This window comes from Pseudozyma flocculosa, assembly GCF_000417875.1.
Source record: "Pseudozyma flocculosa PF-1 unplaced genomic scaffold scaffold00006, whole genome shotgun sequence".
NCBI lineage: Eukaryota > Fungi > Basidiomycota > Ustilaginomycetes > Ustilaginales > Ustilaginaceae > Pseudozyma > Pseudozyma flocculosa.
Genome location: NW_006920874.1, coordinates 777078 through 801706, shown reverse-complemented (window position 1 = coordinate 801706; position 24629 = coordinate 777078). Strand labels below are relative to the sequence as shown.

General features: G+C 63.9%; 6 protein-coding genes across 6 annotated transcripts; 3 read left to right on the top strand and 3 right to left on the bottom strand.

Moving 5' to 3' along the window:
- Positions 1 to 1089: 1089 nt before the first annotated feature.
- Positions 1090 to 5820, top strand: PFL1_02368 (uncharacterized protein; the record flags this gene model as incomplete). The annotated part of the gene is made up of 2 exons (XM_007879880.1): positions 1090 to 1171; positions 1466 to 5820. 2 exons carry the CDS (start codon positions 1090 to 1092, stop codon positions 5818 to 5820), a joined length of 4437 nt encoding a protein of 1478 aa, XP_007878071.1.
- Positions 5821 to 6637: 817 nt separating this feature from the next.
- Positions 6638 to 7363, top strand: PFL1_02367 (uncharacterized protein; the record flags this gene model as incomplete). The annotated part of the gene is made up of 2 exons (XM_007879879.1): positions 6638 to 7112; positions 7233 to 7363. 2 exons carry the CDS (start codon positions 6638 to 6640, stop codon positions 7361 to 7363), a joined length of 606 nt encoding a protein of 201 aa, XP_007878070.1.
- Positions 7364 to 7778: 415 nt separating this feature from the next.
- PFL1_02366 (uncharacterized protein) lies at positions 7779 to 10673 on the bottom strand (the record flags this gene model as incomplete). The annotated part of the gene is made up of 1 exon (XM_007879878.1): positions 7779 to 10673. One exon carries the CDS (start codon positions 10671 to 10673, stop codon positions 7779 to 7781), a length of 2895 nt encoding a protein of 964 aa, XP_007878069.1.
- Positions 10674 to 14199: 3526 nt separating this feature from the next.
- PFL1_02365 (uncharacterized protein) lies at positions 14200 to 16328 on the bottom strand (the record flags this gene model as incomplete). The annotated part of the gene is made up of 7 exons (XM_007879877.1): positions 14200 to 14803; positions 14937 to 15189; positions 15319 to 15343; positions 15454 to 15549; positions 15654 to 15748; positions 15872 to 15893; positions 16026 to 16328. 7 exons carry the CDS (start codon positions 16326 to 16328, stop codon positions 14200 to 14202), a joined length of 1398 nt encoding a protein of 465 aa, XP_007878068.1.
- Positions 16329 to 17637: 1309 nt separating this feature from the next.
- On the bottom strand, positions 17638 to 19224 carry PFL1_02364 (uncharacterized protein; the record flags this gene model as incomplete). Its single annotated transcript, XM_007879876.1, has 3 exons — positions 17638 to 17995; positions 18096 to 18633; positions 18762 to 19224. The coding sequence occupies 3 exons, from the start codon at positions 19222 to 19224 to the stop codon at positions 17638 to 17640; spliced, it is 1359 nt and encodes a 452-aa protein (XP_007878067.1).
- A 1076-nt stretch (positions 19225 to 20300) lies between these two features.
- PFL1_02363 (uncharacterized protein) lies at positions 20301 to 24584 on the top strand (the record flags this gene model as incomplete). The annotated part of the gene is made up of 1 exon (XM_007879875.1): positions 20301 to 24584. The coding sequence occupies one exon, from the start codon at positions 20301 to 20303 to the stop codon at positions 24582 to 24584; it is 4284 nt and encodes a 1427-aa protein (XP_007878066.1).
- Between the last annotated feature and the right edge of the window lie 45 nt (positions 24585 to 24629).

Sequence of the window (24629 nt, the reverse complement as noted above, 5' to 3'; positions counted from 1 at the left end):
CCCCCCCCCTTCATCCCTCGCCCCCCTCCCTCGTCCCTTCCTTCCTTCCTCATCCTTCCCTCCCTGCGAGGAACCTGGGGAAAAATAGGGACAAGTGCCGTCGCCGCACAGCCTCGCCGGCCCCACGACCCTCGCGCCCCCCCCACTTCGACCGTCACCCATCTCCTCCCCATCGACGTTCCTCTTCTCCGTCGTCGTCGTCGTCGTCGCCGGGTCCTGGGTCCCTTTTTCGATTTTTTATATTCCACACCTCCTTTTCCTCCATCCACCTTTGGGTCCGATCCATCGCCCATCCTCGCCCGTCCCCCTTTTAAGACGCGCGCGCGCACCCCGTCTTTCGTCGCAAGACCCTTGTCGTCGTCGCCTTAATTGGTCGTCGTCGTCGTCGTCGTCGCGCTCATCTTTTCGACAGCACCGCAGGCCACCTGCCCGCTGATCTTTGCGTTTCCTCGGTCGTCGCCATCATCTCGCCGTCGTCGTCGTGATCCCCGTCGTCGCCATCGTCGGTCCCCTCCCTTGTAACATTAGCCCGCTAGTCAACCCGGCCTGACGCTTCGACGACACCATCCGACGTTCTACCTCGAGCGTCACCCCGGACAGAGAGGCCCAACGCACCCTTAGACCTCCCTCACCTCGGCATCTTACTCGACTTTTGGACCGCCGCGCTCCACATACCCCTTCACCACGTCGACACCTGCCGATCCGCACCATCCTCTTCGCCACCTACGACGCCGCGGCAGATCCGACCTCGCGCCACGCTCGCGATCCGATTTTTTTTTCTTCGCTGCACGTCGTCGCCATCATCAGCGCCACCGCCACCGCGCTATCCGCCATCGGACCCTCTCCGCAAGCCGGCCTTGAGCATTTTCGCAAAGGTGAGCGAAGCGAAAATTGTAGATGACCCCTCCCGCTTCACTCGACACAACACCGCTGACCACAGCACCCTCTCGCCGTTGCCGTCGCATGCTTCTACATCGTCAACTCCGCCTTCGTCACCGCCGTCGCTGTCGCCGCCGCCCACAACATCATCATCGACGCCTCCAGGTTGGATGGGTTCGACGGCACCGCAATCCCCTTTGACCACCCGGCATGGCCAGAAGCGCTGTCACGACGCCCGCCGCCGCCACCACGAGCAGAGTTAGGAACAAGAAGCTCTCGTACAAGCAGAAGCGTGAGTGCTGCTGCATTGCACGTGACTGAGCGCGCAGTCCGCTGACGACCTGAACTGTGCTTCTTTGTCCTCTTGCCCTCCTGCCAATTCCCATCAATGGCGCGCCCCCTCCCTTCTCCTGCGACCATTGATGCCTTGGCTCGCTCGCAACATCACTCATCATCGACGCCGTCCATCTCCCGACACCACGACCTCGACCCCGCAATGATGCGCTGCGCCGCGTCTCCTGGCCGACTTCTTCCGACGGCCCTCCGTGTCCTCTGCTACCACTTCTCTCGACGCTGCTGCCAACAGTATGCGTGCAGCGTGGCTCGCACCTTCTCAATGCTGCCAACTCTGTGGTGGCGGGGCCTGAGCCCGAGTTCGAAGGCCACGAGCACGCACAGGATTCGAACCTCGGCGTAGACTCGTCGGAGATCTCGGAGCACCACCTGCAGGCGGCGCTCTCGTCGAACCAGCTGGCCACCGCCGACGCCTCTTCCCAAGATGCGGCTCCCAAGGTCGTGTACAGCATCCCTACGCCCGAGGCGCGGGGTGTCCTGTCGGCCAAGGAGTTCTCTGAGCTCTACCCCTCGGGCGCCTACCAGGATCCCGTCACCTACATCCGATGGTCCGACACGGTCGAGGACGCCATCCGCGGTCCCACCTACTGCATGGACGAAGATGACCAGGACTGGCTCGACACGCGCAATTCCAAGGCGCGCGAGGAGCTGGCGCTGGCCATGAGGAACATCAAGCCCGGTGCGCAGGGCGCCGGCGGGGCCAAGGGCAAGGGCAAGGAGCGGGTTCGCGAGGACGTGGCCGCCAAGCTCACCCGGGACAACCAGGCAATGCTGCGGATCATGTCCGAGGACCAGTTCGAGATGATCGTTACCGTCTTCGAGCAGATCACGAGCGACCGCGTGCCGTTCCTGCACCTCGACATGGCCAAGATGCCCACGCTCGACGAGATGCTGCCTTCGTTCGAACCCGACTCGGCGCTGTCGAAGCTGGCCCAGCCCGAGCTGCCGCCGTTGCCCTGGGAGGAGTCGTCGACGACGGCGGCCTCGTCATCCGCCAGCGGCAGCTCTACCGCCACCAGCAGCAACGGCGCCACGACAAGCAGCCGCCGTCAGGCCTCGAATGCGGCAAGCAGCCCGCAGGCGGACCTGACAGAGTGGAAGCCGGAGAACCCCTACAAGAACCTTGCCGACCTCAAGGCGCTCGCGGGCGTCGTATACCCATACTGGAAGAGTAAGAGGGAGGATCGCGAGGGCAAGGCGGTCGTGGCGAGCCTCAACTTTGACGAGACCAACGACAGCGACCCCTACGTCTGCTTCCGCCGGCGAGAGGTCAAGCAGATGCGCAAGACTCGCAAGACGGATGCACTGCACATCGAGAAGCTGATCCGGCTGCGTACCGAGCTCGATCACGCGGCTTCGCTGGTGCAGCTGATCGCACAGCGCGAGAAGACCAAGCGCGCCTCGCTACGGCAGGGCTCGCAATGCTGGGAATCGGCCAGGGCGCTGGTCGACATCAAGCGGCAGTGGGGCATCGCCGGTCCGCATCAGGGGCTCGAGGACGACGAGCTGCTCTCCGGCGAGAGGAGGGACATCGGCGGGGCCAGCTCGGGCGCGCCAAAGAAGAAGCGCAAGACTGAGGAAGGCTCGACCACGATCAGGCTGCCGAACCGCAAGTCGCGCAACGGAGAAGGGGAATCGGGATCCGCAGGGCCATCCGGCTCCACCGCGGGTGCCGCTGCTGGCGTCCACGGTATGGGCTCGGCGATCCTCGAACGGGTCCACGCCGTCCAGGCCTACATCGACCGGGAATGCCTACGGAAGGCGGACGCCGATCTCGGCTGGGAAGAGGGCAGCGACCTGGCCTTCCAGCCCGTGCCCGCCCCTGCGGCGCTGCGTGCGTTTCGGCCCATCCACTCCGAGACTTCGGAGGACCGCAGCCCCTTCGCGCCGCTTCCGTCCCGCGTCGGTCGACCGCCCTCTTTTCGCAGACGTGTGGGAAGGGGCGGTCGCGTCTTTCTCGATCGCCGGCTGCCTACGCCGAGCCCTGTGCCAAGTCACCTCGCTGACTGGCCGCGCTATGGCGACCGTTCTGGGAACTGGGCCGCACGAGGATCGACCGGTGCAGGCTCGTCCCAGTCCGAACAGCCAGCCCAGTCCCGTCCATCCGCGCAGCCGGAGCCGTCGGCATCGGAAAACTTGCACCATCAAGCAACACTGAGGGGCCCCTTCGCCTTCACGCCCGACCTGCGTCCCAGCTTGTTGACGTCCTCGCAACGACCTCTGCCAGCAGCCGTCGACGTCGAGGCTGGTACCTCACCTGAGGGACCGTTCGGCGCCCCCGCCGCCACCACCGCCGCCAGCAGCAGCGGCAGTGGCACAAACGGCGCGACCACCGGACCCTTTGCCTTCGCTGCCGGCGTCGACGCTCAGTCACAAGCATCTGACGCATCGAGCACCTCGTCAGACTCGACGGACCGCTCCCACTCGAGTCTTAGCTCGATCGGGGCTGCCAGCACTCAGGCCACCGAGGTCGGCGACATCGACATGCTCGGCCTCGATGGCGTGCTAGACAAGCGCGAGGACGAGTCGGACTCCGAGTCGGATGGGGAGACCGACACCATCGCTGCGCCCGGCAACGCCCAAGGCTACATGGCCGACCAGTGGGCACGCTTCCAGGAGCGATGGAGGTACGACGATGAATCCGGTCGCTGGGCCGGCCTCGGCCTCACCGGTCTGGGAGGTATGGAGGACGATGAGGAGGCGGTGCTCGACGACTTCGACCAGAAGTTCATGCGCTACAGGATGACCTTGCTGGAGGAGACCGACCTCCTCAAGCTCTCGACCGACCTCACCAATCTGCAGCACGCTCAAGCCGCGGCCGAAGCGCCCAGCCCGAAGCCGGCTGGCTACGTGCAGCAATCCGCCTCGACCTCTGCCGGCAGCGCTGCCACTGCCTCACGCTCGACGGGCGGCGCCGGGTCCTCGACAAACCCTGCCAGTGCAGTGACCGTTGCCAACAACATCAGCGTTGCGATGCCCTCAGCAGCCCGGACGGCGGCGGTCACCGGCGGTGGCGGCTCCCAGAGCGCCATTCAGGCACAACAGCTACAAGCTCAACAGCAGCAGCTCCAGCTTGCGATGCAGCAACAGGCACAGCAGCAACAGGCCGCTCAGGCCGTGGCTGCGGCGCAGCAGTCGGCCGCTGCGCAGCAGGTCCAGCAAATGCCCTTTGCTCAGCAATCGGCGCTTCAGCAGGCACAGCTCGCGGCAATGGCGGCAGCCACGCAGCAGCAGCAGCAACAGCAGCAACAGCAGCAGGCTCAGCAGCGAGGCGGCGCTTCTTCGCCGGTCGCCAATGCGCAGCAGCGAAGGATGAGCGGCCTGCAGGTCCAGCATCAACAGCAGATGCCCTTCCAGACTCCGGTTCAGGGTCAAGGCCAGCAGCTACAGGGGCAGCAGGCGGCGCAGGTGGCGATGCAGATGCAGCTGCCGATCCAGATGCAGATGCAAATGCAGATGCAAATGGCGGCAGCGGCCGCTGCGTCGGGCATGCCCAACCAGCCCCACCCACTCTCGCAGTCGATGTCGTTCGACGCTTCCGGCATCCAGGCGCACCAGGTCCCCCGGTCGATGCCCGCGGCTGCCGCTGCTCACTCGTCGCCGCTCCAGGCGGCCGGATTTGTTGTGCCCAGCACGCAACCCTACGGCAACGGCTTGGGCAACGGAGTCAACGGCCTCGTCGGCAGCCCTGCAATGCACGCGGCGCGGATGAGCGCGCAGCCGCAGCAGCACGTGGCGCGGACGTCTTCTTCTCCCGTCTCTGCCGCGAACGGTTCGGGCCAGAACGGCGCTCGCCCGACGCCGTCTCCGGTGATGCATGCGAGCATGGCTGTTCCCCAGCAGATGCAGCGACAGAACACTGGCGGAGCGCCGAACTCGCACGCTGCGGGTCAAGGAGCCCAGGCCAACCAGATCAAGCACGCCAACGGCTTCCATGCTCTTCAAGCGCTGCAGCAAGCCCAGCAGGCCCAGCCGTTCGTCGGTCAGGGCGGAACCCCCTCTACGCCTCAGCAAGCCGCCCGGGAAGCTCAGCTGATGGCGATGAAGGCTGTACTAGCCCAGAACGCCAACCTTCAGCTTCGTCTGCCGCCCAACCGCGCCCTGCAGATCGCTCAACAGGCGGCCCAGGCTGCTCTCGGCCAGAGTCAGCAGCTTCAGCAGCAGCAGCAGCACCAGCAAGCGATCCCTGGAGGGCAGGCCATGGTCGGGCAGGGCAGCGCTTCGAACCAAGGTTCCCCGAACATGATGCGGGCATCGAGTGCGGGGTCGCCGCGTGCCAAGAACGTCACGACGGCCAACGGCGTGTCCAGCAACTCGTCGCCGTCGCCGCGAGCCGGACAGGCCAGCCGCGCCGGGATGATGGCCCAGCAGGCCATGAACGGCCAGATGCAGTTCGCGTCGGCGCCCGGCAGCAACCTTCAGCTCTCAGCGAGCCAACAGCAGGCGATGCAGCAGCAGCAGCAGCAGCAGCAGCAGCAGCAGATGAAGGCCGGCAACATGGGTATGGCCAACCAGCTCGGCATGGCAGGCTCGCCCAACACCGGCCACGCCAAGGCGCAGCATGCGGCGACGCCGAACCACGGCTAACCAGAAGGCGACGCCCGTTCGACCGCAAGCCTGGCTTTGTACATACGATTCTTCCGCCTCTCGGCGAGGCGCGGGCCACGACCATCCTCTCTCGGCCCCTTCCCCACTCTTCGATCCCTTTCCACCTCTTCACCCTCCGTACTTCTCTCTCTCTCTCGAGAGACCTCGAGGACCTCACCGTGTCCCACCATGTAATTTACAAGCAGCATCCGCCGACTATACAGCCAGCATCCCTCCAAAACAGGCCTCAATCTCGATCGCCCCCTCACCCTCCCTCCTTTTGTCCTCGTTGTGCGGCCGGCGCACGAGGCCGAGGGAGGAGGAGAGGGGGATTGTACCACCACCCTTATTTTTCGCGTCTTGGTGTGAAGGGGCGCTGTCGCGAGGGTGAGAGGCACCGAGGCGAGGGGTGAGGAGGACAGCTCCTGTCTGAGGCTTGGAAGTCGGAGCGGGGGTGAGGCTGGGGCTGGGGTGCCCTTGGCTGCACTCAAACTGCCTCCTGACCCCGGCGAGTTGGTCTGGGCTGGGCTGGCCTGGCCTGCTGAATTGCGTGATCCCCATGCAGGCCTGCCTCCCGGGTCGATGCAGGGCCCGGCTTCCTGGCACAGCGCCAGGCGAGCTGCGATGCAGGCCGGCAAGCAAGCGGCCCACCTGCCTTGGCCTGGCTCGAAGATCCCGCGTTGCCCATGACTCAACGCCAAGCAGAAGATTTCGAAGATCCGAGAGCTGCAAGTTGCGAGGAGCGACAGACCTCCTCCCATCACCACCACCACCAACACCGCTACACGAACCCCGAACCCGACTCACACCTCCAATTATGGCGACCAACATCACCTTCCACCCGGGCCACGTCTCGTACGAGGAGCGATCGAGCCTCCTCTCGCAGCGCGGCCTGACGCTGTGGCTGACTGGCCTTTCGGCGTCTGGCAAGTCGACGATTGCCACGGCCCTCGAGCAGCACCTGCTGCACCTCAAGAAGTCGGCCTACCGCCTCGACGGCGACAACATCCGCTTCGGCCTCAACAAGGACCTCGGCTTCTCGCCAAAGGACCGCGAGGAAAACATCCGCCGCATCGCCGAGGTCTCGACCCTCTTCGCCTCGTCCACCACCATCACCATCACCAGCTTCATCTCGCCCTACAAGGCCGACCGCCAGGTGGCACGCGACCTCCATGCCGCACACAGCCCCGCCCTCCCCTTTATCGAGGTGTTTGTCGACGCCAGCATCGAGGAGTGCGAAAAGAGGGATCCCAAGGGCCTCTACAAGAAGGCAAAGGCCGGCGAGATTAAGGGTGGGTGGCCGCCCGCGCTCCCCAAGACCAACGATGCCTCTGCACAGATCCTGACGCCGACTTTTTTCTCGCCTGTGACGCTCCACTCCTCCCATCCCCCTTTCCTACAACCACCACCAGAGTTCACCGGCATCTCGGCACCCTACGAGGCTCCCGAGAAGCCCGAAATTCACATCGACGCCGACAAGACCTCGGTCGAGGATGCCGTCCGCATCATTACCGAGTACCTCCTCGAGCACAAGTACATCTAGACGTCTTCCCTCCCACCTCTTTCGCTCCTCTACCACCAAAAAATAGGGACTCACCGAATGGCCCGAGGGGCTAGCGAGCAGTATCGCTGACCTGCATCGCTCCCTAACGCCGCTTGCGAGCAGCCGCGACCTGGAAACAAAGAACCCCATAGACGACTAGACCCGCACCTCGGTCTCGACCTGATCGCATCCTCTGCCCTGACTGAAGTCGGGGCGCAACGACTGAAGTGCGGTCCAACGAGGTACGATGCGATTACAGACTGCCGACAAAGTGGCACAACAGAGAGAAGCGTACAGATGGTATCGGGGAGACCCTAAGATAAAGGCCGATGCGGTGGTTGGTATCGATACGCTAGGGTGTAACCGCTGGAGACCGGGTGCATTGCGGGAAGAGGCGGTGACGGACCGCGATGGATCATGCCGATGAAGCGGCACCGGCGGCAGCGACCTCGACTGCTCCGCCTGCCGCCTCTGCATCGCCCAGTTGTGACGCCTCAACCTCAGCCGCCTCTGCTCCGGCCTCGGCCTCGGCCGTCGCCTGTGCCGCGGCTTCTGCCTCTTGCCGCTGGAACCTGGCCATGTTTTTGATGGTCGGCTCAAAGGGCAGCATGTCGCTCTCCCACTCCCACCACCGCGTCATCTCGCGCAGGTTGTCCGTCACGTTCTCGTTGGTGGCCGTCTCGATGACGAGCCGGTCGTCGTACAGCAGCCGCGGCGGCGCCTTGCGCGCAAAGATGGCCTGGTCGATCGGGTGGAGCGTCGCGTAGACCGAGCGCAGCTTGCGCTTGCGAGCCAGCAGGCTCGCCAGAGACGCTTCGTGAGCTGCCGTCGTCTGCGACAGCGATAGGTCCTGGATCGAGAGGTTGCTGGCGCCCGAGCGACGCCGGAACGTGTCGTCGTGCTTCCTCCGCCTCTTGCGCGTTTCGGTGTCGTGCGACGACGATGCGCCGCTCGACTTGTACGAGCTGGCCAGCGCGGCTGCCTCCTCCTCGGAAGTCGGGATGTCCATGACGGCGCACAGCGTCTCGACCACGCCAAACGGATGACCTTCGACGTGTGGAAGCCACAGCGACCATCGAAAGTGCCTCAGGTTGGGCAGCTGGCCGCCGAAGCTGCCAATCGCCCGAGCCTCGGTCGCGAAGAGCATGCAGCCGGAGATGTGCAGCGTCCTCAGCGTCGCAAAGAAGGGCGCGGGGATGAGGATGCCCGGGATTGGAAAGACGCTGGTGCTGCCACGTCCAGCAGCGTCGCCGCGCGACTCGCGTGCCATCCGATCGTGATGGCGCTGCACCAGCTCTCGCTTCGACTGGTAGATCGGGTGTCCGAAGAGGAGCGGCGACGACCAGTACGGCGGCGGCGGCCCGAGCGAGAGGCTCTTGAGCTTCACCATGCCCACCATCGGTCGACGGCCGCAGACTGCCCGCTCAAAGACTCCGTCGAGCGCCAGGTTGCGGAGCTTGGGCGCCAGCGTCAGGACCGTGCGCAAGCTCGACAGCACCGAGCCCAACGTCATCTCCGAAAGCAGCCGGTCCTCTTCGTTGCGCCTCCTTGTCCGCTCCCGCAGCTTCGTCGAGAAGCCGGTGCCGTCATCGAGACCTTCATCGGGCTCGTCAAGGTCGCCTCTTCGCAACGCCGAGCTGTAGCCAAACATGCCGCCCCTCGATCCGATGACGCTGTTGCCGGCGCCGGCGCGCTCGTTGCCGTTAGCGTAGTTGTTGCCGCCGCCCCACAGGTCGGCCTGATCCTCGCTCTTCTGCAGCTCCGACTCGCCAAAGAGGGGCAGGGAGCGTGAGCCTCGTCCCGTCCTTCGTGATCGCGTGGCCCGATTGGCGATGGGGCCCAGACGCTCCTCGCCCGCGTCCGACTCGACGTCGCTGTCGTCGGATTCGAACTCGAGCTCCGACTCGGATTCATCCGAGCTGGACAGGGCGTCGATGTCGGACTCGCGCTCGCCATTCCAGACATCGCCTCGATCCGAGGGTGGCGCGCCACCGACCAAGAGGTGACTGGCGCCGGACCTGGCGAAGAGCGTTGGGTGCGTGAAGTGGTTCTTCGTGTTGAGGCTCGCCGGTGGAAGCACCGCTTTCCAAGCGAGATGACCTCCGCCCTCGCGCTGCGCCGCCTGCCACACCCTGCGAGCCACGATCCTGCCCCTCGCCCGGCTTTTTGCAATGAGCCAGACCAGCCACCATTCCACCTTCTTGTCACCGACGGTGGCCATCTCTGACCAGCTCTGCGAGCTCCACGCCGGCTTCTTGACGCCCATCTCGGCGAAGCACCGATCCCGCTCGAGGTCGATCTCGTCGAGATCGAGCGACTCGGAATAGACTGGCTGATCGTCGTTGAGCGTGGCATCCGGCGGCCTCGGTGTCTCTGGCTCCGGCGGCGTGGAAGCGTTTGACCAGTCCAGGGGATCGCCCTCGGTACCCGGGCGTCGTTCGGCCGCTCCCTTTGGGCCGAAGGGAGCGGTCAGGTCGCCGTCTAGCATTGTCGTCACTGTCGACGCCCCGAGATTCGATGCCGATGATGGACTCGGCTGTCGCTGTGGGCTGCTTGACGATGACCTGGCCTGCCGCCGCTGCAATCTCTGAAGCTCGAGCCACCATGCCCGCAACGCCACCTCCCTGAGTTCGACGACGAGATCCCTGCCGTCCCAGAGCCTCAGCATCCACTCATCCACACCGATCCAGTGATAACCGCGCGAGTCGGGATCGCCCGAGCCGGGCGCATCAATGTGGATACCGCGAGGCGCTCGCAGAGGATCAATAGTCCTGGAGTTGCCGTGGACGTGGAAGGCTGCCCACTGCGCTATTCTCTTCTCGAAAGCGGGCGATAGGATGTTCGTCGGCGGGATCCCCTGGGCGAGGCACTTTCTGACATCGCCGATGGTGGCTATTGTGTCGTTGAGCGCGTAGGCGGCCTGGCAGCCTCCCAGACCAAAGTTGAGAGCATTGATGGGCAGCTTCTCGCCCACGTAGGCATGACCGACCCAGAGGTGCTTGACGAGGCGACCGAGGGCGGGTCGAGTGGCCAATGTCCTCGCAAAGAGGGAGAGGCTGATCGGGTCGCTGAGGCGGGGCCCCTTGTAGAGGATCGCAGCGATGAAAGGGTAGTGCTGCGGCGAGAGGCATAGGAGCTTGAGAGTGGTGGGGATGTCGAGGTTTGGCGCCGACGACTGGACACGAATCTTGTCAGCCTCGTCCTGTGGCGGTTCCCGATGGGTGTGGTCGTGCACGGGAGGCAGTGTGCAGGCAAGGCGAAGGATGTCGTCGATGATCTCGTCGGGTAGCGGGACCGCCATCTTGGTCATCGTGGCAGATGGGTGGCACCGGTTGCGCCGGCCGGGGGCTGTGCGTCGGCCGTGCACGCTGCTTCGCTAGAGATCCGACGACAGCCTTGTCCGGATGAGCAGGTGATGCTACGAGGTTTGGAGGAGGTGCGCGAGATTGAGGAAGTCGGTGAGCCACGCAGCCGTTGAGTGACGCTGTGCTTGGTGTGAGCAGGACGAGACCAGAGCAGCGTCGGGCGCACAATAGGGGTATCGATGGGTGGGAAGACGAGCAAACGACGACAGCCTGTGATACAGGCAGGATGGAGGGATGGGCCAAGGATCGTAAAGATGGTGAAGAGGATGAGGACGAGAGCGGGGAGAAACGTGGGCCAGATGTCAGGAATCGGGGGGCGCTCAAAAAGGTTGGCAGCGCGCGTGCAGGCGTGGTCGTGTGGGAAAGGCCTGACGTCGGCCAAATACCGAGGTCGAGGCCAGGCCAGGGGGTTCCAGAGGCAGGCCAGGGCCAGGGCCGCCAAAAACGCGGATCGGACCGTGGCCGCCCCTCCCTACCGCTACCTGTGGCTCCCCACCATCTGCCGGCACCCTCCGACAGAGGACGGATGAGGCGCACGCACGTACTCTCTAGCAGGTTTCTGTAGCAGCAGCGATGGGGCAGCAGGGTATCGGGGAGAAAGAGTGAGACGGGAGGCGTGCGCCGCAGATCTCGGCCACGTACTGCAAGCTGGCCCCAAGTCGGCGGTAGCGCCGACGACCAGCGGACGAGAGGCTCGCTAGGAGCGAGGCTGGAAAGGACGGGCGGCCAGGCCGGAGCAGGGACGATGGGACCTTGACGGAAGGGAGGCGGATGCGGGGGTCGCTCCTAGATGGGCGGCGATCAGATTCGCTCGAGATATACGGTGGCTGGCTGCGAGCAAGCCAACAACCAGGCCACGCGTAAAAGTGAGGCCGCGGGAGCGGGAGGGTCCTGCTGGGCTGCTTGCTGCCTGCCTGCGGCTGTCCGAGCAGGACGACGACGAGGCACCGGCTGTAGGCAGGCGGGCCAGCATACGCAGGGCAGCGCAGGGCAGACGAGAGCGGAGCGAGGTGATGCCGCGAGGGTCCTCTCACCTGCTTGCTTGCTGCTGTGCTTGCGTTGCTCCCTCGTGAGCGGAAGGCAGCGATCCGGTACTAGCCTCTGTGCCTTGCCCGACCTGCCTGTCGCCCCGTCTCGAGGCGCCCCCGTTTCGCCACCTCTCCTACGCTCGCCATTCCTACGCAACCGCCTGGATCATAGGCGGGCCCAACCAGGGGTTCGTAGCGCGCTTATGCCTTGGTTCTGCCGCGTCCGGCGCACCAGGCGGTACCGTAGCCTAAGCTGATGAGCCTCGAGATCCGGGCGATGCCACCTGGCGGAAAGGCCGGAAATGCAAGCCACGAATCGCTCTTCTCACAACCCGTGCCTGGGCCGGTCCGGGGCAGGTGAGCAGACCCTCTTTTTCGAGGTGGCGAGGCGGGTTTGAACCCAACCAGCCAAAAGCAGGCGGGCTTGCTTGCCCTCGGTGTGAGACAAAAAGCGCGGCCCCGCAACCTCGAGCAAGCAAGCAGCCGCGTAAGCTGGCCTCGACCTGCGCGACCCTGGAGGTCTCGGAAGCGCACTGCGGTGCGATCGATGTTGGGGAGCTTCGAGTGTGGCGGGGTCGTTTCTGGCTCGACACCCACACCACGTACAACGCACGAGCGAGAGCAGCGGGGCCGTACGATATCGCCGATGCTCTCTCAGATAGCAAAGAGCGAGGTTAGGAACGAGCAGACGGGGGCGGCCAATATAAGGTCGTTCTAGCGTCGTCGGCTCTTGCCCAGAGGAGCGCTACCGGTACCTGCCATTCTGACCCGGCCAGAGCTCAGGCTGCTCCCGCTCGTTACCGTCCTGCTCGCCTTGCTTGCTTGCTTCTGATTCGCGGAACAGAACTCCGACCCGGATACACCTTGTCCGCTGCGCTCGCCCGCCAGTTCCAGCTAGCTGTGTTGTGGATCCGACAGCGCGGCGAGCGTCGCTCTCGCCGCTCTTTCTACCGCAGATGCTCTTGGCCTGCCGTGTCGTGAGTCACGCCTCCGTCCAGAGAGCCAGATGAGCTCACCAGCCATCGTATCTCGCTTGCCGTCGGTCAACCCCCGACGGCTTAAGAGGGAGCGTCTCGGAAGCCCTGCCGACAGTCCCTCTCCAGTCCGGCGTCGGGCGGGCTCCCGAAACCTCAACCGTACCTGACCGTATGGATCGATGTAGTCCCCTGCGGACGCTCGAGGAGCCGTTCGCGCCACAGAAGCGCTAAGTTACTCTAGCTGCTCATCACGGGCGGGGAACGTCTTGTACGGCCGCTCCGTACGTCGCGCTTCGCATCATGCTGATGCATGAGACCAGACCTTCATCCTTGGTAGGTGCCTCCTCGACCAGGTTTGATGCGACCGCGCACAGAGCTCACCTCTGCCAGCCCGCCGGGTCTTGGCATCGATTATGTGCAGGTTCATCCCATCTCCGTTCCGTGGGTTGGCCGTCGCCATCTTCGGTCCGACACTCTCGATCCACGGAGGCCGGTCTGCAACGGCAAGCTTAGCGGCGGGTCGGCAGGCAATGGTAAGCGACCGGTGACATTCTTTCGGCTAGCCCATCCTCGCCGCAAGGCAGTGGATCGATCGCACGAAGAAGCGCCCTGCGCAGGGGGAACAAGCAACGGATGTCGTGGCGCCGATGGGATGAGCAGCGTGGTCGTGGATCCCAGCCAAGACGGGATCGGCCACGCCACGACCGTTCGCCCGGGCGGAGAAACATCCTCCGCTTATACCAAAGACTTCTCACTTCTCAGCGGCGTCGGCATCAAACGTGCTGTGCACTTGCGAGCCGCTCGCGCACATGTGGGCGGGGTGTGGCGGCTCGAGGCAGCAGGCTAGGAGCAAGGAGCGCCAAAGATTGCTGCGATTCAAGGGTCTAGACGGGCCCGTGCCTGATCTTTGAGGCGGCATGAGCCCAGAAGACAAGCGAACGAAAGGTGATAGGGGTGAAGGAGCCTACATCGAAGGATCTAGAGGCGGACGTGTGCTGCGAATCAAGGGGGGGCATAGGGAGTACGAGTCTTTGTATCGACGACGGAAGGGGGAGAGCCGATGGCGAGGCGGAGGAGACAAGGGGAACAGGCGTGGTTGCGGTAGCGTCGGTCGACGAGCTTCCGACAGACCCTGACGAGTTCGCTACGCGTCGAGCCGCTCGACAGCCGACCCTGCCGTACCTGGCCGGGCCCGCCAGCGAAAGAGGGACCGGTCGTCGGAGGGATCGACAAAACGCATCAGGAAGACAGGCTTGCGGCATGAGATCGCCGTTCAGCAGCAAAGAGGGATCGGAAAGACGAGGCTAAAAGCGGAGGCAGGCTGCACCAGAACGGGAGCCCCGCATTCGCAGAAGAGGAGGGAGGAGGCCCAGCAACGTGAAAGCAGGCATTGCGGAGCTGCGTCGAGGAGCGATTGCGCGACTGTCCGTACGCCGTGATGCTGACCGAGAGGCGACAAGGGATCATCACCAGCTGTCGCCGCCATAGTCGTCGTCGTCGCCGCTGCCGTCGTCGTCGCCGCTGCCGTCGTCGTCGCCGCTGCCGTCGTCGTCGCCGCTGTTGTCGTCGTCGTCACCACCAAAGCCAGGCCAGTCGTCGCCCCCGTTGTCTCCACCAGGGTCGCGTTCTTTGCCCGCATTGCCTCCCTGTTGCGGCTGCGGCTGTTGCTGCTGCTGCGGGCCGCTGTTCTTGTTGTTGCCGGCCTGACCGCCCTGCTGAGTACCGCCCTGACCGCCCTGCTGAGTACCGCCCTGACCGCCCTGCTGGGCACCGCCCTGGCCGCCCTTTTGACCACCGCCCGGGACGTAAAGGCTGTCGTAGGTGTAGCAGTTGATGCCCTCCCGGGGATGCATGACGTCGCGGACCGTGATCGGGGTGACGAGGCCCACAAAGTCGATCTTGTCGTCGAGCGAGACTCTGGGACCGTTCTTGCCTGGGCCCTCGCCGTTCCATGCCACTTGCAGCCTGGGTCCGGAATAGTCGTAGTAGTTGCCGCCGCAGTATTCCTGTAGGCTGCGCCAGACCCAGTCCATGGTTCCGTGCAGCACCCAAAAGAAGGCGTCGTTGGGCCTGGAAGAAGTCGCGCGCATGCCGGATCGAACGCCAGAGACGACGTGAAGGACAGCATCGTACCCCGGATGTCAGCTCGGGAGACATGGAGGTTGCACGCGAGCTCGACAGCCTCGTCGCCCTCACTACTCACGAACTTCCAAGGGACATGGTGCCGGCGATGCCCGCATGGACGCTGCCGTGCGGCAGCTGTTCGAGCAGGGGTCGGTAAGTCTCGTAGTCGCAGTGCTTGAAGATGTCGTCGAGAATCTCGGTGGTGACCATCGTCGCACCAGGCGTGCCATCGCTGTGCGGCAGCCAGTCCTTCTGGAAGTTCCTAGTGATATCCACGGGGAAGTAGATGGGCTTGTTGATGTCTTGAGAAGATGCGGAAATGTTGCCCCGCACTTTCAGGCGCAAAACGAGGCGGTTCGGAGAGGAGGGGAAATTCATTCGTGAAGCGTCAGCATCCGGGGACGAGGGCGATACAAGGACGGCGTGCCCAGAGAAGCTGACAGTGCTCTGATCGAACTTACTTTTGGCGAAGATGCCGTCGGGGATCTGCGAGACGAAGCATTCGGCGTCGGGTTGGCAATGGATGACAAGTACATCTCCGTTAGCAGCTTGGCGTGGAACTTGAGAGACGCTGTTCGCTGGGCAAGGCAACTCACGCTACCGCCCTTCCCGTCTCCGCCAAAGTTCTGCGCACCAAAGGCGTCCGAAGCCGGCAGGTATTTTCCGTCGATCAAGCTGAAGACATCGATGTACTGAGACTCGAAGCGGCCAGGTGCGACGGACCGCGGACAAAACGCTGCATCAGAATCAACCTGCGCCGTCCTTCTTAAACTCATTGGAAGCGCGTCTTACTCACGACCTCCGGTCCTTTGTAGCCGGTGAGCCTCATGTACTTGTTAAATATGTTCAGGAGGGCACAGTGCCAAGGCAAGAAGCCACCGTTGAAGTGTACTGGCAAGCAAATTGGGGAAAGGAGATTGGACAGGAGCGCGGAGCGTGTGAGCGCGACAGAACAACGGCGCAAGTGACGGAGGCGTTGAACGAGCTCATGCTTCAACACGCGGCTTCGCTCACATTTTTGGTTGAGATAGATGTGCTTTGGTCGGCGAATGCAGCGTTGGATGGCAGAGTCGAAATGAAGGGTACAGGTGTCAGGCAGAGAGGCGCGGAGACGTCAACATGCGTTCGTCGAAAGGTGTTGCAGCTGGGCCAGGGCCATCCGACTCACCCCCGCGACAAAGTCATCGATGACCGAGCCTCCCTGCAGCAAGACGCTGTTTCCCGGCATGGTCAACCGCTTGAAAGATTGCAGCCAGTCCTGCCTCTCTTGTTCGGTGAGGGAGAACCACTCCTTCCTGACGCTCGGTTCCTGGCAGAGGGGCGAGACCTTCTTGTTCTGTCGCCTGGCGAGCTCGAGGGGGGACAGGTTGGCGCTTCGTCCCTGGAGCTTCGAGTGCTTGCCGATGTCCCTGACAGTCCTGCGCTCAAAGCCGCTCACGGCCACCGAAGGCTGCGTCGCGGCGAGGAGCATCAGGGCGATGACGCAGAAGGTCAAGAGTCCAGGCAGGCCTCGGCGTTTGGGAGCGGTGTCCGCCACTCCTGTCGAGTGGCGGCGGGAAGCAGCCGTTACAATTAGCATGTCAACGGTGTCTTTGTGGTGGTCTCGGTAGTGCTCGGATGCCGTCGAGGCGGTAGCTTTGTGTCGGTGGCAAGGAAGTGATGTTCGGAGAGTCGGGGTGGATGTGGAACGCGTTGGAATCGAGGATAGGTGGAATGAGCGTGTGATGTAGACTGAGTAGTGGTGTCTGGAAGGGAGAAGTGGCGGGCCAGCAATCCAGAGGGAGGTCGAGGGGGTGCCAAGTAGGCAAGTGTTTCGAAGAGAGGCAGGGGATGAGGAGAAAGAGTGGTTGGCGTGGATGAAAGGCCAGGGGATAGAGGGGGTGAGTGGGCAGAGGAATAAGGGGGCTCAAAAGCTGACGCTCGGCCCAACAACCCACCTTTTATAGACCGTCACCTCGAGCGCCGGAGCCAGTGCACAGCCCCGAGCGGAGGCTCGAGCTCGAGGCCGAGTAAGTAGTGATCGGCCCGAAGTGAGGTGGGGCGCAGACCGTGCCGTCCTGTCCGGCCTCTTGCATATCGGCGTACTGCTGCGGCTCAGAGTCAAGGTGGGCGCTCTTCGGCCCCTTGTGGCGGCAGTGTGCCAGGAACGCCACCGCAGTGCAACCGCCCCACGACCTCGGCCAAAGGGGGAGAGCTTTTGCCACATCACCGGTCGAGGGAGCGAGACACGCGCCCTGATACGGGCTGGCTGCGTTGGAAGGAGGGCAAGACTGCTCGGTGCAACAACGGGTAGCCGGCATCGCCACAGATTGTCGTTGTGCCCGAAGCCGAGTCTGCGCAGGTCATGCCGTTTTTGGACGAGTCACGGTGAGGTCTGACGCTCTGCAACGAGACCGGGTCGACGTTCGGCTTGTCCCTGTGTCACCTGGTGCATGGCACGGCCAGATCGTCCGACAATGCGGCGAAAGGCAACCTGTATCGTGTCTGTTGTGCCATCGGTTGCCCAACTCAGACTCGCTATCTCGTCGATGTCGTGGGCAACGCAACATCCGGTGGGTGGCAAGCGCCGGGGTCCCCCTTGCGGATTGGACAGAAGAACCGGTGGGCGATGCGTTGTCGACCGGCGTGGGGAGCGGTGCTACGAATGAATGTCTGTGGTGGTACAGGGCCCCTTCGAACGGTGCAGCTTGCAACGACGAAGCGGGGTGGGGTGGAATGACACGGTACAAGTACAATAGTCTCGGCACGGGATCGGGCTGGCCTGGGCTGCCGCCTCCAGCTCAGGACGACGTGGCAGAGGGCACTGCCGCGCCTTCAGCTGAGGATGTAGAGGGGAGCGAGTTGAGGCGATTTCTGGCCTCCTTGAGCGCCCTCTCGGCCTTGATCAGCCGCTCACGTCCCCGCTCCAGCTCCTTGACCGCGCTGATCCGGGCCATGTCCAGTCGGTCGCTCTCGGCCTGCTGCGCCTCTTGCGACAACGCGTCGAATAGGTAGCCAGTGGGGGCGTGCAGCGGGTGGGGAGGCAACAGAGGCTGCTTGGAGGAGACAGCAACCTTGGATGCCGAGTCATCGAGGGCGGACTGATACGACCGGTAGGCCGACGGGTCCGAGAACGCCTGAGCAGAGGTCACTGGCAGCCTGTTCAATGGCAAAGGACAAAAGATGACGCAGGTCAGGTCGGTCAGTCGTCGCCCCAATCTCGCACCAAGGCCCGCATGCCGACGCCAAAGCCACTCACGGCGTAGGGGGGTTGGCGATCAAGACCTCATAGAACGCTTCCGTGGGCTCTGGAAAGACGATCTCGTCATACTGCCAAGAGTGCACCACAGGCGGCAAGGCAGGTGGAGCGGCCGTGGGGACGTTGGTGGCTGACGGGGCAGATGCGGCGATGGCAGTCGCAGCCGGCTGAGAGCCGTGACCTGAGGATGACGGAGCTCCTTCACCTGCATTCGAGGGCCCGTTCGCATCGACCATCCCCACATCGGCGGATGCGGCGGCATCTACTTGCCCGTTGCCAGTGTCAGGCGCGGAGGTAGTGCCGGCGTTGGCTGCAGTTGCGGCGGCACCGCTGCCCGATTGTACCGCCTGGCCAGCGCTGCCTGCGACACCGTCGGATTGAGTCGAAGGCGCCAGCATGTTGAGCCAAGGGTGCAGCTTGAGATGGTGAAAGACGGTGACCGGCTTCTCGTTGGCGTCGGGGACGAAGAAGATCTTGACCTGGATCTCGAACTCTCCCCACCCGGTCTCTGTCACACTGAAGGGCGGCTTGTCGATGTCTGAGGAGGCACGGCGTGCGGCGAGATCGGCGCAATGTCAGCACATCATCGTCTCTGCGAGAGCGGCGACGACAGGACCTTTGGAAAGACTGGCGCGCGATCGCCACGGCGAAGCCATCCGGACTCACTCCGCGTAGGCTGAGTGTAAGTGTCGTGGAGCTTGAACTGCACCCGACGAACGAAGTGCGAGATGTCGTCCTTGCCTCCGACGAGGCGATGGTAGTCGACTTCGAGCTCTTTGCCTCGTGTTGCTATCCCGGCAGTCAAGGATGCAGGTGCAGGCGTAGTGCCCGCGCCTGGCGAGGCTTGGGACGAGCCGAGTACGGTTCCCGCTGCCGCCGCTGCCGCTGCAGCAGCAGCATTCATCGTGGAGACCTCATCCCCTTGTTTGAGCCCAGACGAAGCGTTGAGACCGGAGATGGTGGAGAGCGAGGGTAGAGGATGGGAGGCGGCGCTGCGGACAGCGACGGTCCACTTGTGGGTGTGGTCTGGCGGGGCGGTGAGCTTCTCGGCAGGGGTGAGCGGGGTCGAGGTGGAGCCAATTAGAATGGGCCGGTGGATGGCGATGCCGCGGATGCGTTTGTTGGACATGACCGGCCGTTCGATATCGGCTGACGAGCTCGCTGTTCCTTCCGCGCTGGATCTGAGGGTGTCGGGACAAAAGAGAAAGAAGATGCAAAGAGGGCGAGGATGGTCGCTCGACAAGCAGGCTCGCAGCTGTCGAGGAAAGCGGGAACTTTTGGACCCCAAAGCCAGGCCACGTCAAGCCAACCCGTTGGCCCGTTTTCCGAGAAAAGCCAGCAGCCGGCTCCGCCCAACCGAGGTCGCAGTCGAGGTCGGGGTCGCGGTCGAGGCAAGCCAGGCCTCTCTCTGGGTGCTTTGCTCAGCCAAGTGGAGATCGAGGCAAAAAAATCGGCGGGCCGCTGTCGGGAAGAAACCAACTCTGGGTCGGCGGGTGGCCCATCACCGTCAGCACATCGTGTGGCACCCTTGCCAACCTCCTCGTCGACCCTTTCCGTCGCCACGGCCACCCCCATCGTCCTCATCATCACCAACACTAGCCCCAATCCCCTCGGCCTGACACCGCTCCTCATTTTGCCACCGCACTCTCCCTTGCCCGCCTGCCACTTGCTTTCGCGGTCATTCGCTCCAATCCCCTGCTCTTCATTCTGGCGGCTGCCAGCTGACTCTTTGCGTTGTCGGCATTGCTTCCGATATCCTCTCGCCACCGCGAAAGAGGAAAAGCCGAAATCCTCTCCCCGACTCTGGAGGCACACAGGCGCGCGCTCTTTTCTCTCCTCCCCGCCAAACCGCCGCCTCGTCAGGATCGCGATACCGCCCCATCCACCTTGCCCTTTCACGTCGTCATCTTCTGAGACACCCCGGCTGGAGCGACTCTTCTGCCTTCCAACCTGGCCGAACAAACTTTTCGCCGCTCGCTTGGTGCATGTCTGCCCAACGGTAGCCGTTCTGTCTCGTTCCGGGTCCGTCAGTGGGTATATAGCATGCCTCTGCCGCAATGGCTTCCGCGCCGTCCTCGCGTGCCAGGCGGGCGAGATAGCTGACGTATGGACATCCCGCCCGACTGTGCGTTCAACGACAGGTGTCGCCCATTCCTCGCCCGGGCGTCGCAAGGTCGGGGCTTTGCCGCCGGGAGCGTCTTGGCCATGCGACCGCCTCTTGTCGCTGGCCAGAGCTCCCACGATGGTCTTCGATACCTTGTCTGGGCGGCTGCTGCCCAGCTCTCGCGAACGCTCCTTGCCACCGAGAAGGCCCTGGCTCCCGGTCCTCACGCTGTTTCCAGCTCCGGGCCTGGCCGCTCTCACCGCCAGCAACGCTCGCTTATCCGTAGAGCCGTGAAACAGGCGGCTTCGGAAAGCGACCCGCTTTTCGAGATGCTCTGCCCGCTGCCAATAGCCAATCCGGCATCGTCCTCGTGCCAAGGCACACGGTCACAGGCATGGACCGAACTGTCCGCTCCGTGCTCCTGCTCTAAACAAGTTGCGATCAAGCGGCCGTGCCGCCACCAATTGCACCCCCTGTCGCCTCGCTCTGTCGGAAGCGCAGCGGCCGCCCCGAGACAGCTCCAGCAGCGCAGGCTTGCTTCGACTTCGGCTACGGGCCAATCACCATCCTCTTCTGCCGAGGGGCTGGCTGAAGGCCTGTACGAAGGTGATGGTCGGGACCAGCCGATCGAGGCCGAAGGACGACAGCAACTCGGGGCTGCGGCCGTCGCGGCGGAAGCGGCGGCTTCCGCCTCGCCTGAACCGGGGCCATCGACCGAGGGACCGCATGACCACCTGGACGACGCGCGCTGGGAGGCCGAGACGGAACCACTCGACTTTGACCCCCAAGCCGCCAAGCGCCTGGAACACTGGATCGCCCCGCTACAGCCCAGCTCATCTGGTGTCGACCCGCAGGTCAACGCTCGGAGATACGATGCGCTGAATCGCGCCCTCGACGAGCTTCCCACTTTGCCCAAAAAGCACCACCACGATCTCCGCGAGAGGCTCTCTGATGCCCTCAGCAAGGTCTGGTCCGCCTATCGATCCATCTGCCACATGGAGCGCATGCCGCTTTCTTTGCGAGTGAGGACGGCCAGGGCCATTGTGCGCACGACGAGGCTGATCAAGTCGCATCGCCAGTCCTTTCCCAAGATCCTCACCGTCAGCAACAAGCAAGGTCGCCGTCTCACCGCCATCGTGCGGGACTGCCACTTCTTCACCCGCTATGCCCAGCGTACGCAACCGTCCGACCGGTACCAGTTTGCCATCGACAACTTCGAGGTGCAGGCAAAGGCGCTTCTGGGAGAAGAAATCATGGCCCGCAAGCAGCTCGTAACTGTCATGGAGCCGTACAAGGACAGCCTGCTCGCTGTGCTCAAGGACTATGTCCCCATCGGCGTGCATCTGCCCGAGGAGGTTGCCACCGATCTCGTTGAGTCAATGTGCGCCATCCTCGACGCCATGATTGCGCGGGACCAGAATGCACGCTTCCGTGCTGCCAAGTTGCAGGAGCATCCCGTCGAGGAGCTCAAGCCCTCGGTCGGCCTGGTCCCATCTGAGCCGGTCAATGCCGGCGAGCGCGCAAAGCCCGCGCCGTCGCGGCAGGCCAGCATGCTCGTCTGGCTTCTCAAGAACCCACACGCCTTTGCCTTGGTCAACTCGAGGTCTGTGAAACACGCCGGAGCCCGCTTTGGCGAGTTCATGTCGGCGGTCGACGATCCAGTCGAGATGCTAGAAAAGGCGATCGGAGACGCCGACTGGGCAAGCCTTGGCCCTTCAACGGCCGCGACGCAGTTGATGCTTGCCTTTTTCCACTCCTCCGTCAACCTCACTGCCATCGACGTCTACCGCAACGCCACTCGCCGCGGTGCCAGGATCGACGAGGCCGCCGCCCGGTACGCGCTCCGGCTCTCGGTCTTCCAAGAGGACACTGTCACGACCGAGGCTCTCATCCGGCTCATCACGCAGAACATGGCGCGGGCCGCCAAGCTTGGGTGGAGGGAAAACCGGCACCTCAGCCCGTCGACGATAGCCACGATTGCCATGTTCCGGGCTCGCCATGCTCAGATCGAGAAGATGGAACAGTCTCTGGCCGAGTTGGAGCGACAAGCACCGGATCCCGACTACGCGCGCAACGTCGCACGCCAGGCGCGGCTGGAGTCCATTATCGCTCGGGGCGACTTGCAGGGCTGCCGCGCGGAGATGGCAAAGGTCTACGATGTCGACGGCCTCGGTGCCGAGTCCGACGCCCCGTCCGCCAAGGCTCGCCCCGACCGGGCCTACTTCTTCTCGCTGCTGCGCTGCTGCAACAACGCCGACGACGTTGAGAGCGCCGTCAAGTGCTGGGAGGAGATGCTCGAGGCCGACGTGGTCCCGGACGTGCTGATGCTCAACTCGTTGCTGGAGCTCTACGCGCGCGGCTCCGACGTCGACTCGGCCCTGCAGCTCTTCGAGAGCATGAGGGAGTGGGGCGTGCGGCCAGACGCCTACACGTACACCATCCTCGTCCATCTCTTCGCGCTGCGGCGGGATACCGAGGGCGCCATCCACGCTGTCAAGGCCATGGTCGCCGATCGCGTTGAACCCAATGTGGTGACTTGGACCGCCTTGCTCAACGCCTATGTCGAATCCTCGTCGTGGGACGCCACCATCGGGCTCTTCCGCTGGATGCAGAACAATCCCAAGCGCTCGCTGCGGCCGAGCGTGGCGACCTACAACACGCTGCTCAAGGCCTATGTCAAGCGGGCGATACCGATCCAGACGGTCATGTCGACGGCGACCGACATGCGCAGACTCGGCATAGAGTGGAACGAGTACACGTTTGCGCTGGTCCTCCAGAGCGCGTGCGACGCCGGCCTCATGATCATTGCCGAGGAGATCTTCACGCAGGCCGAGGCGAGGCTGCCGCCTCCTCCCGGCCTGCGGGCGGGACAGGGCGCCAACCTCTACCACTTCACCATCATGATCAACGGATATCTGCGATGGGGCAACAACGAGGAGGCCAAGGAGTACTTCAACGAGCTTCAAGACCGCGGCATCGAGCCGAGCGCCATCACCTGGTCTGCCATCGTTTCGAGCTACGCAAACAGCGACAATGAGGACAACTTCCACCTCGCCCGCACGCTGGTCACCCAGCTGGTCAGCGACGAGGTGGTCAGAGGCCTGCAGAGGCCCAAGTGGAAGAGCCCCGCTGTCCGCCAGGGCCCGCCCTACGAGAACATGTTCATGCCGCTCCTGGTCGCTCACGGCCGGCGCGGAGAGATTGACGAGGCCGAGGAGACTGCCGACAGCCTGATGTCGACGGGCTCCGGCCTGTCGCTCTACACGCTCACGGCGCTGCTCGACGCCTACCGAAGGGCGGGCGAGGTGGACAAGGCGATGCAGCTCTACGATACCATGTACGAGCAGGTTCTGCGCGACACCAACATCGACCTCTCGCGCATGTTCACCGACGCCGAGGACCTGCGGGAGCAGATGCAGACGCAGAGGGACGGGTCCAGGCGGCCGGGCTTCAGCCTCGAGACGTCACACAATGTGGATCCCGCTCGCCGCAGCATGCTCTGCATGCCCATCTCGATCATGATCCAGCTGCTGTCGGCCGCCGGCCGCCACGACGAGATTGCACAGATCTGGTCGCGGGCCAAGCGCGACGGCTTCGCCTTCGACCCACACAACTGGAACAACCTTGCCACCGCCATGGCCCGCGCCGGCCAGCTCGAAGAGGCGATGATGGTCATCGAACGCGTCCTCCACCATCCGGTACCAGACTACCGCGGCCGGAAGAGCAGAGACGACCGATTCCGTACGATCGCTCCCGAAGAGTTTGACGACGACGAAGACATCGAGCAGGGCTCGGAGCACCGCAGCGAGCATTCCATCCGCTTTTCGCAGGAGGACGATCCGCTGTCGATGAAGGATCTGTACCCCTCGTACCTCTACAACGGCGAGGACCGGACCGCTTCGCCTGCCAACCCTCCGAACCGGCGGCACGAGTATCGATTCCGCGACGACCCTCACACCCCGCTGCCCTTTGACCCCAACGAGGACGTCAAGCTCGAGGATGGCGGAGCGACGGATGGACAGGCCAGCAACGCGGCCTCGCCTTCGTCTGCCAAGAGCCGCCGGGAGCGCGAGCGCGAGACTCAGCGTCGCGCCGCTGCGGTCCGCAACATGACCCAGCACCTTTACGACCACAATGCGTTTGAGATGACGCTCAACCCGTGGTTTGCGCACTTCGAGACGCTCCAGGTGGTCACGGACGAGCTCGACCGGCTGCGCTTCGGCGAAGGGCAGGTGGGATGGCGGACGGCCAACACGCTGCTGACCAAGCACAAGGTCGCAGCGCACATCCTGGCTCAGCACCGCAAGAAGGTCGAAGCAATCGAGGAGGCCAAGCGGCTAAAGGCCCAGAGGAGCGCGGGACGAGATCTCTCCCGGTCGGCATGAGGAGGGAAAGCGAGCCCATGGCGTGGCGCATTCTAGGGGCGGCAA